The sequence below is a fragment of the Zeugodacus cucurbitae genome, chromosome 5 (genome assembly GCF_028554725.1).
Source record: "Zeugodacus cucurbitae isolate PBARC_wt_2022May chromosome 5, idZeuCucr1.2, whole genome shotgun sequence".
NCBI classification, from domain to species: Eukaryota; Metazoa; Arthropoda; class Insecta; order Diptera; family Tephritidae; genus Zeugodacus; species Zeugodacus cucurbitae.
This window is the reverse complement of record NC_071670.1, coordinates 44,961,773-44,978,686: the sequence shown is the minus strand read 5'-3', so window position 1 is coordinate 44,978,686 and position 16,914 is coordinate 44,961,773. Positions and strand designations below refer to the sequence as shown.

At 35.6% G+C, this 16,914-nt stretch overlaps 1 protein-coding gene across 1 annotated transcript; it reads right to left on the bottom strand.

Moving 5' to 3' along the window:
- Positions 1-7,156: 7,156 nt before the first annotated feature.
- LOC105213734 (calaxin) lies at positions 7,157-15,335 on the bottom strand. Its single transcript, XM_011186781.3, has 5 exons — positions 15,313-15,335; positions 9,655-10,039; positions 8,139-8,262; positions 7,530-7,889; positions 7,157-7,355 (listed from the first exon to the last, which is right to left on the bottom strand). The coding sequence occupies exons 1-5, from the start codon at positions 15,314-15,316 to the stop codon at positions 7,236-7,238; spliced, it is 993 nt and encodes a 330-aa protein (XP_011185083.1). The 5' UTR covers positions 15,317-15,335; the 3' UTR covers positions 7,157-7,235.
- Between the last annotated feature and the right edge of the window lie 1,579 nt (positions 15,336-16,914).

Below are 16,914 nucleotides of genomic sequence, written 5' to 3'. Positions count from 1 at the left end.
CAATAGGCGGCATGCTGGCCAACACTTCAGCAGCATCGCTAGATATGGTTCGGAAAGCACTTATTACTCTTATTGCCGACAGTCTATGTATTGCGTTTATTGGTCTCGCATACGCTTTAACATCTACCGCCTGAATCCAAATTGGCGCCGCATACAAAATTACAGAGCTCATAGCCTTTGCAATTAAAAATCTTCGGCTGGAACGCACGCAGCCCGTATTTGCCATCATTCTTGATAATGCGTTATATATTTTGTTTGCTTTGTTCGACGAGTACGCCAAGTGCTCCTTGAATTTTAACCTTGAGTCTAATATTACCCCCAGGTACTTCAGCTGTGGCTGCGAGATAATCTCACACTCCCCAATAGTAAGAGTTAATCTTTCCTCAATTTTCCTTGTGCTTATGAGCAACACTTCAGTTTTATGCTCTGCTAGTTCCAGACTCATGGAAGAAAACCATTGGCGTAAACCGTTGATGCATTCATTGCATTTTCTCCTGAGGTCATCGAGGTGCTTGGCCACTGCTACCACTATAAGGTCGTCAGCATATGCTATTAATTTCACGCTCTTTGGTTGTTGTATTCTTAGAACCCCGTCATACATCAAGTTCCATAAGAGGGGGCCTAAGACCGATCCTTGCGGTACTCCACTCGAAATAAAATAGCTCTTGGTGCCTTCGTCCGTGTCAAATATTAGTTTTCTGTTTTTAAAATAACTTATTATTATGTTAATGAGGTATTGGGGGGCGCGCATTACATATAAGATGTTGATAATGTTTGCCCATTTTGCGGAGTTGAACGCGTTTTTAACATCCAGGGTAATCAGTGCGCAGTATTTTTTTGTACCACCTTTCCATCTTTTTCCACTGACTGCATCTTTTGCAGTGTCAACGACTTCCTTTAGTGCGTCGATAGTGGATCTGCGTTTTATGAAGCCGTATTGTCTCTCAGATAATCCGCCGGCTTCCTGGATTGCAACTTCCAAGCGGTTTCGTATAATGCTTTCGTATACTTTACCCATTGTGTCGAGCATACACAAGGGTCGATACGATGAAGGTTCCTCCGGTGGTTTCCCTTGTTTTGGAAGGAGAACTAAGCGTTGGACTTTCCAGGGGTCGGGGAACACTCCTTCTTTTATGCATGCATTGTACATATTAGTGAACAGGGTGGGTTTCAAAGTTATAGCTTCCTTTAAGGCTCTGTTTGGTATACCATCTATTCCAGGCGCTTTGTTGTTTTTAATTTTTTTTACTATGGCCAATAGCTCTTCTTCCGTAACTAATAGCGGTGACTCAGCCGTTTCGTCATGTCGTTCAGCGTATGAGATCGGGTCATGCGTCGGAAATAGTGTTTCGACGACTTTCTTCATAAATGATGCACTTTTGGTTTCCTGTGACTTATTTTTGAATTTTGTCATACAAATTTTATATGCTGTTCCCCAGGGGTCAACGTTTGCCTCTTCACAGAGCTTTTCAAAACAATTTCGTTTGCTGCGGGTAATAGCTGACTTCAGGAGTTTCTTATGGTTTTTAAACGCTTCTCTGAGACTGTTTTCATTTTCTCCACCCTGATTGCGCTGTAGGCGACGTCTAGATAAGTGACATAGCTTTCTGAGCGTGGCTATTTCTTCATTCCACCAGTATACTGGCCTTCGTTTGATGTGGTGCGTTGTCCTGCGCATAGTTGCGTCACATGCTGCTACCAGTTCTTTCTGAACTGCGGATACCAGGTGGGCTGCGTCTTCGCATCGAACATTTGCTGCGCGCCAGGCTGCCGTAAAAAGGTCCGGGTCGAACTCTTTTTGTTTCCAGCCTCTTTTCTTAGACCTGTTCCTACTGAGGAGTTCCGTCTCTCCGTGTAACGAAACTTCGGCCAGAATAGCCATGTGGTCGCTATTTGTGTATATGTCCGCAACACTCCAATTAATGCGTCGGCCAAGTGCCTCGTTGGCAAACATTAGGTCAATTATTGAACCTTTATTTCCTTTTTGAAAGGTATTTTTCGTGCCGCTGTTCATAATCGTAAGGTTTGCTTGGCTGAGGAATTCCATTATTAAACGCCCACGATGGTTTGTTCTTCTGCTGCCCCAAGCAGTTGACCATGCGTTGAAATCACCCGCAATTATTACTGGCGATTTGCTCCTGGTTTCTAAGGACAGCTCTAGGAGGAAGTCCTCGAATTGTGTAATTGAAGCGCTGGGACGAGCGTAGCAACTTACGAAATATATACCTTTCAACTTTGCCCATGTGAAACCATTTGATGATGTTTTAGCGCAGGACATAAACGGTTGTCCTTTACAAGACCATATTGCTGCCTTGCCTGTTTTGTCTGTGACCCAAGTGCTTTCCGAACGCTGTGAATATTGCTCACTTAGTAAGGCAACGTCGATGTTCTCTTCTACTAAGGTTTGTTTCAGCAGTTCTTGTGCTGCAGCGCAGTGATTTAAATTTAGCTGCAATATTCTCATATTTTCAGTGACCTCACCATCTCCTGATGTGTGTGTGTGTGTGTGTGTGTATGTGTAGGGGTGGCAGCGCTGTCGACGTTTTTTGAGAAACAAAGCAACAACTATTTCAAAACTTAAATATTTTATGTGCGTACATATATCTGAACTATTTAGCGCACATAGGCGATGCCGCGGTGTTTTCTAATCGGAACGCACAAGTTTATTAGTTGCTGATAAAGCCGGCAATGGAGCGATAGGGACATACAACTGTTGCGTTTGTGTATTTGTTTAACTGTATGTTATTTTTATTTCATCAAACAAATGTGCAGTTATGTATATACTATTACATATGGGAATGTACTCGCTTATTGGCAGAAGAAGCGCTTATCGCATTGATTCACGATCGAAAAGACATGTAGACGCGTAGATAAGAATGACAGCATGTATATTTGCAGATGCTAGTGAAATGCATTTTGTCGTTAATAATTATATATGTATATATGTACATATATTTAGTACATACATACATATATACATGCAACGTTATTATTTTATGTACGTATATATTATGAAATTAGTGAAACGGTCACATTTATTTCTGGTTGACTCATTTATATAAATTTAATAGCATTCGACCGAACATGCCACTGTAATCGCATACCGTGGCTTATCACTCATCTGCAAATAGTTCCAAAGACCGTCCGTACTATGTGACCATAACAATAATATTTACTCAGCGTCTAGGCAGCAACTTTGAACTGAACCATGACACTAGAAAGAAAAGAAACTCTTTAACATATAACGAAGATCACTTAAAATAGAAGTCAGAAGAAATAGTGGCATAATCTTGGGGTTGGTGAGTTAGTTGCGAAATTGAGAAAGGCTAGAAGTTTGAAAGAATTATTAGTATTATTTTTATATGTTACTACTGCCTCTTAGACTCAAACCACAACGGATTAATCAAAAACATCATTCTCAAAAACATTCTTTGACTAATTTGACAAAGACAAAAACGTATTTTGTTCTAACCCAAACCAAGCGAACATGCGTTTTTGTCTCGTCTTGTTTGATGTGGGTTGTCACATATGAAGCTATGGGTTGTTGTCGTGTCAGACAGGAAAAGACGTCTTGACTAACCCGTTGTGGATTGAGCCTAACTAATGATTTAGTGATAGATTCAATGATTTGATGAAACATGCGCCGATCTAGAGTTGATCACGGGTTTGTATATTTCAAAAGGGAATTAAGAAAAAACGAAAATTTTAAAATTACGGTAGTTCTTCGCTTTGGAAACGATTAAGTGTCGTAAGATCGGAGATTAGATTTTTTGAAGACAGGCTTCACTAAATAAATAGCGACAAAGTATACAGCGTTATCCTCTATACATGAATACAGCACAAAGAAGAAGAACCCTGCCTATAATACCACTTTATATTAAAACAAAAAATTGTCAAAAAAAAAACTTTATAAGTCTCTCGATATCGCCACCCTAATACATATATGAAGTCAATGTCAATGGTGACAACATACATGTGATGTACAATAAGATGAAATTTTGAACTGCATTAAGCGCCTATCAGTTTCGATCAGTGAATCAAAAATAACGGTTACGTTTGCTGACACATGTAGGCTGATCGCTTTCAAATAATCTATCACTGAAGTTGAGGGCAGTAGCAGAGGGAGAGGGAGATCTCCGTTCTGTGAAAAGCTGTGCACAGTGTTGTCGACAAATCAGCTGATACCAAAAATGTGGAAAGGTCTTCTTTGCATTTCGTGAAATTCATATGTATTATATAAGATTGTTTATATTTCTTATAAATTGTCATAATTCAGCAGATATATACTTAGTAATATGTTTATAAATTGATAATATATTTAGTTATTTATACACTTATAATACAGCAATAGAGACTCCTAATAAATATATATAGATAGATACTGCTTAAACTTCAGTAATGCTGACCACTCGGATACTTCTGTGAAATAAATCCAGAATAAGGAATTCAAGAGAAACCTGAGGTTTCTTGTGTAAGAAACGTTGTTTATAACGACTAATAATCGTTTCACCACCTCCCTTCGCTTCGGGATTATTCACCCATATAGATAACAAGTTTACGGAGTTTTCGGTTTAATTTGAAAGTGAGGGTTTTGAATGAAATATTATGAAGTTAATATTAATATAAATTCTCTTAGAAATATATACACTCTTTGAAAAGACTGATGAGATTTGGGAAAATCAAGTATGTAATCCAAACTAGATATTTATTAAGTATAGTTAGAAGAAAATAATCCATTAGATAATACAGTCACACAAAAAAATTTTGGTTCTGGGGGTCTTACTATCTGTAACTTATGTTCTTTGGGTCACTGAATGCGAATCCATTACAGGTCCATTTATCACTATCAAATCGGCGTGTTGACATAACCCAAAAAAAAACAATATGGAGACAGCTTTTGTAAAAATTCATCAGATGCGCATGAAACTCATTTTTCAAGGGTTTTCGGAGTAGCTGATTACGAATCCGGTGTCGGTTTTTTAAAACTCAAAATGTCGGATCCACTCGAAAACCTCCAAGTAACGAATTTCGGCATTTGACCGAACTTTTGCTTAGAATTGGGGGCGCTACAGGTATAAGCTTCTATATCGGTATACAGATTTATATGAGAATGCCTGTGTTGTCAAAACTCGGTCGTGGAGTCTTAGTTATTGTTAAGTATACCAAAAAAACACACTAAATTTGAAAGGTTATGCTTTGTAAGCGCCGTACATACAAACAACAGTTTATTGGTCACGCACTAATGCACTCTGGTGACCGCTCATATAAATGGTATACTATATTTGTACATACATATATCTATGCACGTAATAAATATGAGTTGCAGAATTGAATGGCGAACGCCAAAAACACTTTTTAATAAACTGTAAATGGGCTGCGTCACCATTAAATGTCAAGCATTATAAATAGTTTGTGGTGCATAACACACATAGGCATACAGAAGTACATACATACATACTCATATGTCGGACAACTGATCTGCTTTGTTGTGCCATGTATTCACGCCTCTATTTTGTTTATAAATTGAATCTGGTTTGATGCAGCAGCGGCAAATAATTTGTTTTTTTTCGGTATTTTAAATTTTCGCCATCACTTGTTGTTGTTGTTGTTGCACACTAAAACAATTGGCTCGTATAATCCACGCGTCCAAAGTCCCCAAATTATTGCGCATTCTAGGCGCACATGTCCGTACGGAATTAATACCGAAACAAATTGATGTGACGCTCAGTTTGATTGCTTTGATGTATGTACTAGATGTTGATGATAAGGAAGAGTAAATACAATAAAAACAACATGGTGGGTCCATATGACATGAGATTTACTTTCACAGTTGATGTGGGCACCTTATGTTATGCTTAGAAGTGTCTCGAGAATATTCAAGTGCATAAATTTGTTGTAATAGATGTACATATTTATGTGTGTGTATGTATATATGTAGATAAGGAAAATAGAAACAATTGTTTAAGGTGATAAGCTGCTCTGAATACTTACTGGCGTACATACATACATACATGTCTGAGTACGACCATGTAACATTTGATATTTTACAGCTATATGAAAAACTATATATATATGTATGTATTTATGTATATAAGCACGTGCACATGTCCAACTGTAATCATGTACTTACAAAGTGGCAATAATTTCAATTTTCATTTTCATTTACATTTACATTTTAATAAAAGCCATAAAATAGCGATAAAAACAAATAATTCATGCTTGCCGCATTGTTGTATTGCAAGTGTTACATAAATTACATATTCTACATATTTACATGTGTACATACACATATGCATATGTGCATATGTACCATACACCCTGACGTGTTGATCTGCGAACTGTTGATCTCTGTTGAGTGCGCCACTTTGTTCGGCATGTAGTAATAACTAGTTGAATATTTATTTATATTGTTGTTGTTGTTTTCAATGTTTTGCTTGTTGGCCCCGCTTAAACACACGCTTATTACCTTGCATGACGCATGCAACAAAGCCGCCTCTCATCGGGGTTGAATGAGTGTGCGCTACTGTTGATGACACCGATGAACTTTTGGCTACTGGATACTGGCGTCTGGTTGTTTAGCACTTTGAAGTAGGTGTAGAGGTATTTAACATTTTCTTTTTTTTAACAAAAATAACGGATGCATTTTCAAGATATGTTATTCGGTGATGCGCTATTTTGAAATATAAATATTTACATATTTTTACAGTTAGTGATAAGCGAGAGCAGAGCTTGTGCGATATTTCTGAAGTCATTAAAAAACCAAAATGAGACTTCATAGAGAATGAGTTTAACAATTTGAGGCACTCTATTTCTAACAACGTTATCAATGTAATTATAGCACACCACAATGCGCACTATAAGAGACCCCCATAATAAAGGGATACTGGTGAGCTTTGCTTATCTACATACTTCCTTCAAACCTCTTTTCTTCGCCTACCATCGATCGGCTTCAAACGAGAATATGACTTTCCCTTATAGCTATCTTTTCATACGTATTCAGAGTGTTGAGTTTAGAAAATTATATGTAGGGTATGGACTAGAAAAATAAAGATCTCTGAATTACACCGAAAAATCTACCGAATTCGTTATCTTTAATATTCTAACTCTTTTTCAGAGTTTCGAAGTTTTACTTTCTTTCTGAAACTACACCTGTAAGTTCATTCAAGTCAAAATTGTTCACTTTATTGACTTCCCATATATAGTTCTGATATATTTTTATTGTTAAAACAGAAAATTTATATTTGTAATGTTGAGAAGAATGAAACAGTAGCCGTTTCAGATGGTAAGCATTGTCCAAAAGCTTGCAACAGCAAAGGTTCAGCTTCAATAGTGCCCATAAAATCGTCGATAGAAACCTAGAATAAAAGCAACCAGATAAACAAGTGTTACACCAAAACTTTGCGTTGAAACAAAAAGAAAATTAAATTTAAAAAAATATATATTTTTTAAAATAATTTAGAATACTGATTATTTAAAAAAAAATCTAAAAAATAATTTAAAAATAATTTAATAATATTAAACCCCTTTACCTTGCCATCCTTGTCCAAATCGAATTTTTTCAACACAATCTCCACCAAATCTTTGACACCCTCATCGGGATCCTCATCTTGCGGTTGTTTGATGAGACAATTGCGTAGCAATGTGAACATCTCATCCTTCGTTATGAACCCATCGCTATTCAAATCGTAGACACGGAAGCAAAAGTTTGCACGCTCCGCTAATGAGCCGCGTAGGAATATCGACAAACCGGTCAACCAGCCCTCCAAACGCAAGGGTAGACCCTCGTGTGCACGATCCCAGCAGCAAAATATGCGCTCCATGAGAATCTCTTCGGTTACAATGTCGAATGTGCTGTGCAGCAGCTCGCGAAAGACAATGCGATCAATGCCCTGTGGGAGTTGGAAATAAAATAAGGTTATTATAGAAAAAAGTTTATTATAAAAAATGGGTATAAAAGAAAACTTAATGCCAATGTCATTGAAATTAAATCATAATAAATATGAATAATATGGAATTTATATAAATATTTATTTTAATTTAAATTGCTAAATTTTTTGCATTTAAATCAATTTTTTTTTTTTCAAAATATGCATATGTTTTTTTAGAATTTTTTTTCATTGCTTTGTACATATTTTTACCTCCACTGCTGCATGCGGTTTTACAATTGCTGCACTCGAGCTGCCAGTTGCTAAGGTTTTTGCTGCATATTGACAATTTGATATGAGTTTGCGATAAATGCGACACAAAGCATCGACTTCATCTCTGAAAATATTGAAATACATAAAAAACAGTTAAAAAAAATATTTTTTTTTGTGTGTTCAAAAAATAACGGGAATTTTTTTTTTGAAAACTCTTTAATTCATTTGTCTACATCATTATTGTCGCCTTCAACATAGTCCACTTCTTCCAATCGTCGAAACACCTCTCAAACTCGATTTTCGGGATACCCTTTTGGATTTTTCAGTGATTTTTCGTATGCTTGTAAATCGACGGCCTTTTAAGGTACTCTTTATTTTTGGTAAAAGGAAAAGGAATGCCTAGTCATGTCTGGCGAATATGAAAACTGGGGCTGGGGGTTGTTTTCTATAACATATCTGAAACATTTACTGATATTTTGGGTAAAGAGTTATTCATTGGTACACAGTGGTTCATGTTCGATATTTGGAGCCTTGAAAAGTTATAGTCTGATTTCGACAATTTTTAAAGACCTATATGTTAATGAAGTATTTGTGTAGAGTTTCAGACCGATATCTTCATTGGTTCTTGCTTTATATATATATTGCAAGGTGAAAGAATCAGATGGACTTCAAAATTGTGTTGTAACGGAAGTAGGCGTGTTTGTTAATCGATTTCAGCCATTTTTCCGTTAGTAACATCAGAGTGCCAAGATATCAAATTTCATTGAAATCGGTCGAGTAGTTCATGAGATATGGTTTTTGACCCAAATATGGGCGACGCCATGGCCATTTTTCATTTTTTTTTTTATATCTGAGTACAGCTTTCCTCTACCATCTTTTCTGTCAATTATAGAGTTTATTGCTCTTTTTAAATCCATAGTTATGAAAACTGTAAAATATGTTTTCATGAGGATACACATCCTACATGAGTATGTGACGTCGAGGCGTATACGTTACTACATTCAACTATTTGCATAAATTAAAAGTTACACATACGACATGGAAGCAATTAAAATTCACTGGTAACTGGTGAGTAAGTACAAAAATTTACTACCGCAACAGAAATCGTTTCCCTAAAACAAAAATGTTGATCTGTTAAATACCGAAGATACAAAGGAAGAGACGAAAGGTCTGATCCTAGGTTACCAGATTTTTTTCTTTCGAAATTTCTGTTGAAAAATAATGAATAAGAATTTGAAATAAAAAAATGCGATACTGTTAAGTAGTCATATATCCACATAGCGTAATTATCTGTGTAGCGACACGACGTATACGTTACTAATTAAACAGCAACTACTTGTATGTAATACTAATACTAATTAAAAGTTACTCATACGACATGTCATGCAGTACTTAAGGTAATAAGCAACTTTTGAAAGGACAATAGCACAATGAAGTCCTTTTTAATTTATTATACACAATAACTTCCGCCAAATTAAATCACCGCTAAATAGCATAATTATGCACTTGAACTCACTTGGCAAACTTTGTCTTTTTACGCAAACTCTCCAACAATTTCGGATTAATTTTACCGCTCAACTCGTCCATCTTGCGTTGGCGACGTCGTCTGCTCGTCTGTTTGGCGCGCATTTGTGCATTGTAGGAGTTGCGTTTGTTGCTCGCCAAAAATGCGGTGATGGTCCGTAGTAAACATTTGCTGCTCAGCAATCCGGGCTTCTCTTTGCCCGCCGCCGCTGCCGCAGTCGACTTGTCCTTCAACGCTTGTGGCGGTTGGGCGCCATCAGTTGGTTCAGCACCGGTTGGTGTGCGTCGTGCCGCACCGTTGCTGTTGCTATTGCCATTGCCAGTGGCGCCACCACCACCAGCTGCCACCTTCACACTTGAAGCTGTTTGTGCTACCACTGTAGGAGTGAAAAACAACAATAACATACATGCATGCATATGTTTATGTGGTAAGTGAAAATATGAGGTAAAAAATAATAGAAGAAAATAGAAAAAAGGTATATATGAATCACATAAAAATTGACAAGTCAACAAAGTAATATACAACAACAGCACCAAATAACGACTAAATGCGCGTCAATCATGCAATAATGACAGTAGACAGCAGACAACAAAACGCTTACAATAAAAAATCAAAAAAAAAAAATCAACAAAAAGAAGCCAGGCTCTACTGCCGTGCATGCATATTTCGAATTTCTCATATTGTATCGCTATTTGCGCCTGATTGATATCTAACTTCCTTGATGGCAGAGTCTAACAGTCCACCTGCATACATACCTACTCACTTGCATATGTGCAAGGTCTGTCTGTCTGCCTAACGGTTAAATATGTGCCTGCTACTTTTAGTAGTCGCCTTGCTTTGCCTCCTGTCTTTAATCGCCTGCAAGTTCTGCATATGAAGACATTTGTGTAGCGTGATTATTGAATGGCAGCAAAAGTAAATGATTTTATTAACTTGTGCTCACACCTCTCCGCCAACCGCCGACATGCCGACACATGCATGGAAGTGTGGAATGCACTGCAAGCAGACACGGCGCGAGACACCTATGTGCCGCCTAAAAGTATACAGACCGAGTGCTTGAATAATGCCATTAATTTGTTGATTCCATTCCGAAAAAGGTAAAAAAAATAACAAAAAAAAAAACCATTTAGCATATGCACTCGCTTGTTTCCAACTACACACATGTGATGCCCGCCGTGTGCTTGCCAACAATGTTGTTATGTACGTGAAAATGCCACTTCCTTGAAGCCATATTGCTCACATTATTAGGGTAGCACGGTTATCTCAGATTTTGTTTTATTTTGAGCTTAATAATACCTTATGAATCCACGATCTATAAGGTAGTAATCGTTGCTGATAATGTACATTATTTGAATTGCCCGAGTCCGTCTTTTAGTGTGTATTTAACCAAAGCAATACAAAAACAATCGTTGGGTTATATTTTTTTATTAATTACCTCAAACGGATTAATTTTCGGTCTCGTAAAGATCACAAAAAAATACATTTTTGACAACTTGAAACAATTTATCTTTAATTATACTCTGAATAGGGTATATTAAGTTTGTCACGAAGTTTGTAACACCCAGAAGGAAGCGTCGGAGACCCTATAAAGTATCTATATAAATGATCAGTATGTTGAACTGAGTCGATTTAGCCATGTCCGTCTGTCCGTCCGTCTGTCTGTCTGTATATATACGAACTAGTCCTTCAGTTTTTAAGATATCGTATTGAAATTTTGCAGATGTTATTTTCTCTGCAAGAAGCTGCTCATTTGTCGGAATTGCCGATATCGGACCACTATATCATATAGCTGCCATACAAACTGAACGATCGGAATCAAGGGCTTGTATGGAAAACTTCCGCATTTTAATACATATCTTCACTAAATTTGGTGTGAGTTATTGTTCATAGAAATAATTTAATCTCCGAAAAAATTGTTCAGATCGGTTCACTATAGCATATAGGTTAGGTTAGGTTACTCTGGAAGGCTACAACGCCACACATAAACCAGTTTTGGTCCTTTGTGAAACCAGATGGAGTGCCGTCACTCGGTTAATGAGGAGTAGTCATCCTTTAGGATGCCAGCGTTTGTTGCGAATTTCAAAAGGCTATAGCATATCGGATCGGTTAACTAGAAAACAACCCGGCTAAAAAGAATTAGTAAAATGTTTTCTTTTTTTTTTACTTACTTTTTCTTACGTCTTTAGATTTGCTTAAACACACATAGTTACTAAAAGAAATGCACCTGTGAAGGGTATATTAGCTTCGGTACAGCCGAAGTTAACGTTTTTTCTTGTTTTAATTTGGCTTTGAATTTCGAAGGGTTGTATTTCTATTTTTTTTTTTAAATGGGTTGCCATGTTAATGTAACTTTTTTTAATTAAAATACGATTTTGAATAATTCTGACACAGTTTTGACATTTTGACACATTTTAAGAGTAGAGTTTCCATATAATTTGCGAATATATTAACAACAGGGTTGCCATTATACATTAATCACAAACTTTAAAAGATAAAATTAATTCCCGGTCTCTCAAGATTTCAAAAAAACAATTTTTGCCAACTTGAAACAATATACATATCTTTAATATGAATTTTGGCTTTGAATTTCGAAGGGCTGTATTTCGATATTTCTAAAGGTTGCCATATAAACTTGTTTACTTTATTTTTTTTTCTTAATACAAAAGGATTGAATACTTTTGACACTTTTGATACATTTTTGACATATTTTAAGTGTAGGGTTGCCATATAATATGAGAATAAATTATCAACCGGGTTGCCATAACACTTTAATTACCGAATTTCAAAATTATCAAGATAATTTGCATCCAATCATCATTATTCAAATATTACAATATTTTAAGAGTTGCCATTCCTCATTTTATTTTTTTTAATTTTATAAAAAAAAAAATTAATTATAGATGGAAAGTAAACAGGAATATTTTATATTTTTATTTGAAAATAAAAAAAATATGTTCAAAACCATATTTCTATTGATATAAAACAAATGAAACATCCCAACCTACCTAATAAATTCACTCAAGCCACCTTCGACTACCTTACAGTACACTCACTAAGCTCCACTAATTTCTGGGCGTATACACTCCTTACATACTCAAATATATTCATATGTACATATGCTACACACATTCTAATACTTAGCAATGCAAAACTGTTTACCAATATTATTTCGCCTAACTTCCCCCGCTAGTCCCACACGCACTACTTCAGTCATACTCCTATGTTTAAGTGTTTGGTTTGAGGCTGTCATAGTTGCGAAACTTCGCTAGAAACATTAACACCATCGCCTGGTGGCAAGCTTAACACTTCTGGTTTTAGTAAAACTTTTTCATTTGCCGCTTTTTGTGCGACTAATTTGGACTCACACAAGGAGAGTGCAATTAGTAGCAGTGTGAACAGCAGTCGGAAGTGGTATTGTGTTGTGGTAAATGACGTTTTGTCAAATTGGCCCAACGAAAGGTGTGAATTCATTAGCGAACTTTAACAATTAATTAAATCACATGAAAACTATATACTTTTGTAATGTGTGTATGTGTATGTGTGTGTGAATGAAGGGATCAGCAGTGATGTTTGAGCTGAAATTTGTAATTTTTATTAACTGATATATTTGATTTTATATATGCAACGGTAGGAATTATTTATTGTTAAATATCGAAATTAAATTGAGCATAATTTAATATATTCAATATTTAATATTGCTCCCAGGGATTGTGGCTTATCTTGAAGTGGATACTATTTTAATAAAATAAATCATAAAATAGTACAAGCATATTAAAATATTTTCTACTCCAACTTTTTTGAATGCATAGTATTGCATATTGAATTAGATTTGAATATGATATGGTAGGCATGGCGTATACGTAACTACATTATCATCAACTATTCGTACTAATTGAAAGTTACTCATACGCCACATCATGCAAACATAAAAGTTAAATCGAAGAAAGAAAGAAAGGTTTAGTTTCTTAAAAAAATTTATATTTAAGGTACATTTGAATAAAAAATGCGTATGTCTCGTAGTTTTTACTATTTTATACATTAAATTACCTTTAGTGAATTTAAAGTGCGGAGACATTCCGCGAAAGCTTTGCTCAAATTGACTCAGCAATTGTCAGTACATGAATTTACACATAAGGGTAGTAAAGACAAGGCCACACCTATTAGGCAGTCCTTGCAATGAGACCTACATAGGTATTTCTAATATATTAGCAATTTGTTACCAGTACTAACAGGCAAACCTGCATTTTTTTTTAATACTGGTGTTGGGTAGTTGGTTTTCACTCCTTAACAAACCTAACATCAACAAGCAAGTCGATGATGTTCGGTTAATATTATTAATAAAACACACGATTTGTCTCATATATTGGGCATACAGTCCGCTAGTAAACGGCAATTCATTATATAAAGTATATGTTGTCTTTTCAGACTTTTTCGTCACCAAACTACATTATATCCAAGATTATACGTTTACTAAATTTTTCTAAGATACCTCCCATATTGACCCATATATACAGTATAAAGACCGAGGGAAGTTTAAAAACCAGTATATTAGGAATATGGTGACTACAGAAAGTGTTGGCCCTGTTTTTGCCCTTTTTCAACACAAACGTTTGTGTAGAAGGAATATAGAACACTTGATTTTCGTTAAAATATCTGAGAAATTTACCTATATATTTTCGGTAAAAAACCAACCACAAGCACGGAGGTCCCCATATTCGATATTTGGGGCTTGAAAATGTAGAGAGCTGATTGCGATTTATAAACCGACGATGCTACACTATAGTTTTGTACCGATATCTTCTCTGCTTCTTTATTTATATATTGTAAAGTAAACGAGCCATAAACTATAGCGATGGATTTGTGTGGATCCATAATATATTCAGGTCCAAATTATATTTGTTCAATTCTATTTTGATTTAGTTGACTTTTTAACGGCCAAATGTTGGCCCATAGTTATAGTAGAGATAAGTTGGTATTGTAAGAACTTTAATTTAAAACACACAAAGATCATATTGGATAAAGCAAGCTGGCTGAAGAGTTGAATATGATATGTGCTCCTGATTTATACGCAATGCAGCAGAAATATAGTGTTAATCGGAATGATTAAATAAAGGTTTCTAAGTTAGAATTGCTAATCTAATTTACTCAACATCTTACTTACATTATTATACATTATATTATTTATAAGAGATTTGAAAAATAAGATCGTTTTGTAGAAAATAAGATATAAATTCCGATTTACTAACAAATTTGAGATTCATATAATCTAAATGTGGCACAATCGTAGTTAGTTTAAAAATAAAACATTTGCTTAACCAAATATCTTCTGCATCTCTTGTTCTTAGTTTAATTGAATTCGCTAAATAGTCGATAAATTCACTTCTGATATCGCGAGTTCCTGTAATATATTGATATCTGATTATCCTTAACAAGTAGCCATATAAGCATTCATATTCTAATGCAACTGCTAAATCAAATAGATCACTCTTAGAGATACATATTGAAAGCACCAGTTCTCATTCTACTCATATTAACTTTTAATTTTAAATTAGTTACATTTCACATAACTTCACATCAATGAATAGTCAGTTTAAAAAAATAGAAAAGTACAATTTTTTAATGTTTTCCATTCTTTTCAACCAAACTCACCCATTTTTCGTAATTTGATATTTCACAAAAATTCCTCTACACTCCGTCGCACCAAAGCGAAAACCTACTTTTGTTGCAAAATAAACAAAGTTTTTCCGTTGCCATGGCAGCATTATGCAAAAACAACTCGCTAAAGTAATGCTAACTTTGCAAGTAGGACAAATATTCCCCTTTATTTGCATAATATACCGTTGAATGAGTTAAGGTAGGACGACCAACAAGTCAATATGCATCGTTAAAGGGAAATGCCGATACAGCCGTTGTTGTCCCAGCTGCCATTGCTTATTGACAAAACGAAATGTTACCAACCAATACATAAGGATATATTAGATGTATGTATGTATATAAATGTACATATGTATGAGTATATATGTAGGAATCTATGATAGAGAAGTTACCGATTGTAGGGTATTCTATTGATTAGGAAGTAAATTGTTATAGAAACGGATAAATATATTCAATCACAAGGTTATTGTGGTTAATATCGAAGCTCTGAAGTTTATTTTAACGAGAGATACTAGAGTATGGTGATTCATACACAACTAAACATCGCAATTGCGGTTAATCAGAAAACTCAGATCTATCAAGAAATCATATATAGACCTGTCTCATCTTCTTTGAAACCTTAAGCACTGTAACATGGTACGGTAAGGAAAGTCTTGTGTGTGAATGAAGTCAAGAGTTAGTCATCACATTTCAGAGATCTGATCACTTATAATCTATCCTTTTCTCCTTTTTAGAGCTAAACTAAGCTGGGAATGAGATCGCATTGGTAGTCCATGGTCCACCTGCGCAAGAGCGGAGTGGACATACAGACTACGCATGACCTCGTCAAGCGCTGATCAACTACCAGTACTTGTGCAGTGGCGAAGTCCTTTTGGCCCTCTGTAGAGCGTAAGCGGTTCTTTCAACTGCTTTCTCTGGGCAAGGTCCATCTCAGCGCGATCATTGGTGTACTTACTGGACATTGTCCAATGGGTACCAATGCGGTGAGATTTGGGATCGTGGCAGATGCAAATTGCCAAAGCTGTATGGAGGAAGGCGAGATGGAATCATCTATTATCATCATCTGAGGTTGAATCACCTCGGAAAACCCTTTTTCGGCGATCCTAACGAATTGGCTAGAATCGATATTAACCGTCTTAAGAAATTTGTAACGGATTCCAAGCGTTTAGCTGAATCTTAAAGGTCTTTGATCCACAGGGAGTTTTATTGGTATCACAATGGACAGCGCCAGGCTGTCTAAGTGAGATCTTCTGTTTTTGCTGAGATCTGCCTACAAACCTAACCTAACCTAAGCTGAGTATATCGTATATTCGTTCAGAACTGGCTTTTCGTCTCGCAGACCTGAGATCTGTTCTACGATCTATCATTCCTTACCCTACTTTAATACTTATCCATTCGTTTTGCCGACATTTAACCTGCTTCTGACTGATGCCTCAGAATAAAAGCAATAAATGCTGAAATGAAGAAATGAAGAAATATTGTGCAATGAAAATATGTATGTATATAAATATTTCATATAATTTATAGAAAACATTAAAATTTTTGTATTTTTTCATAATTTTGCAATTTTTATTCAATTATATATTTTTTTAAATA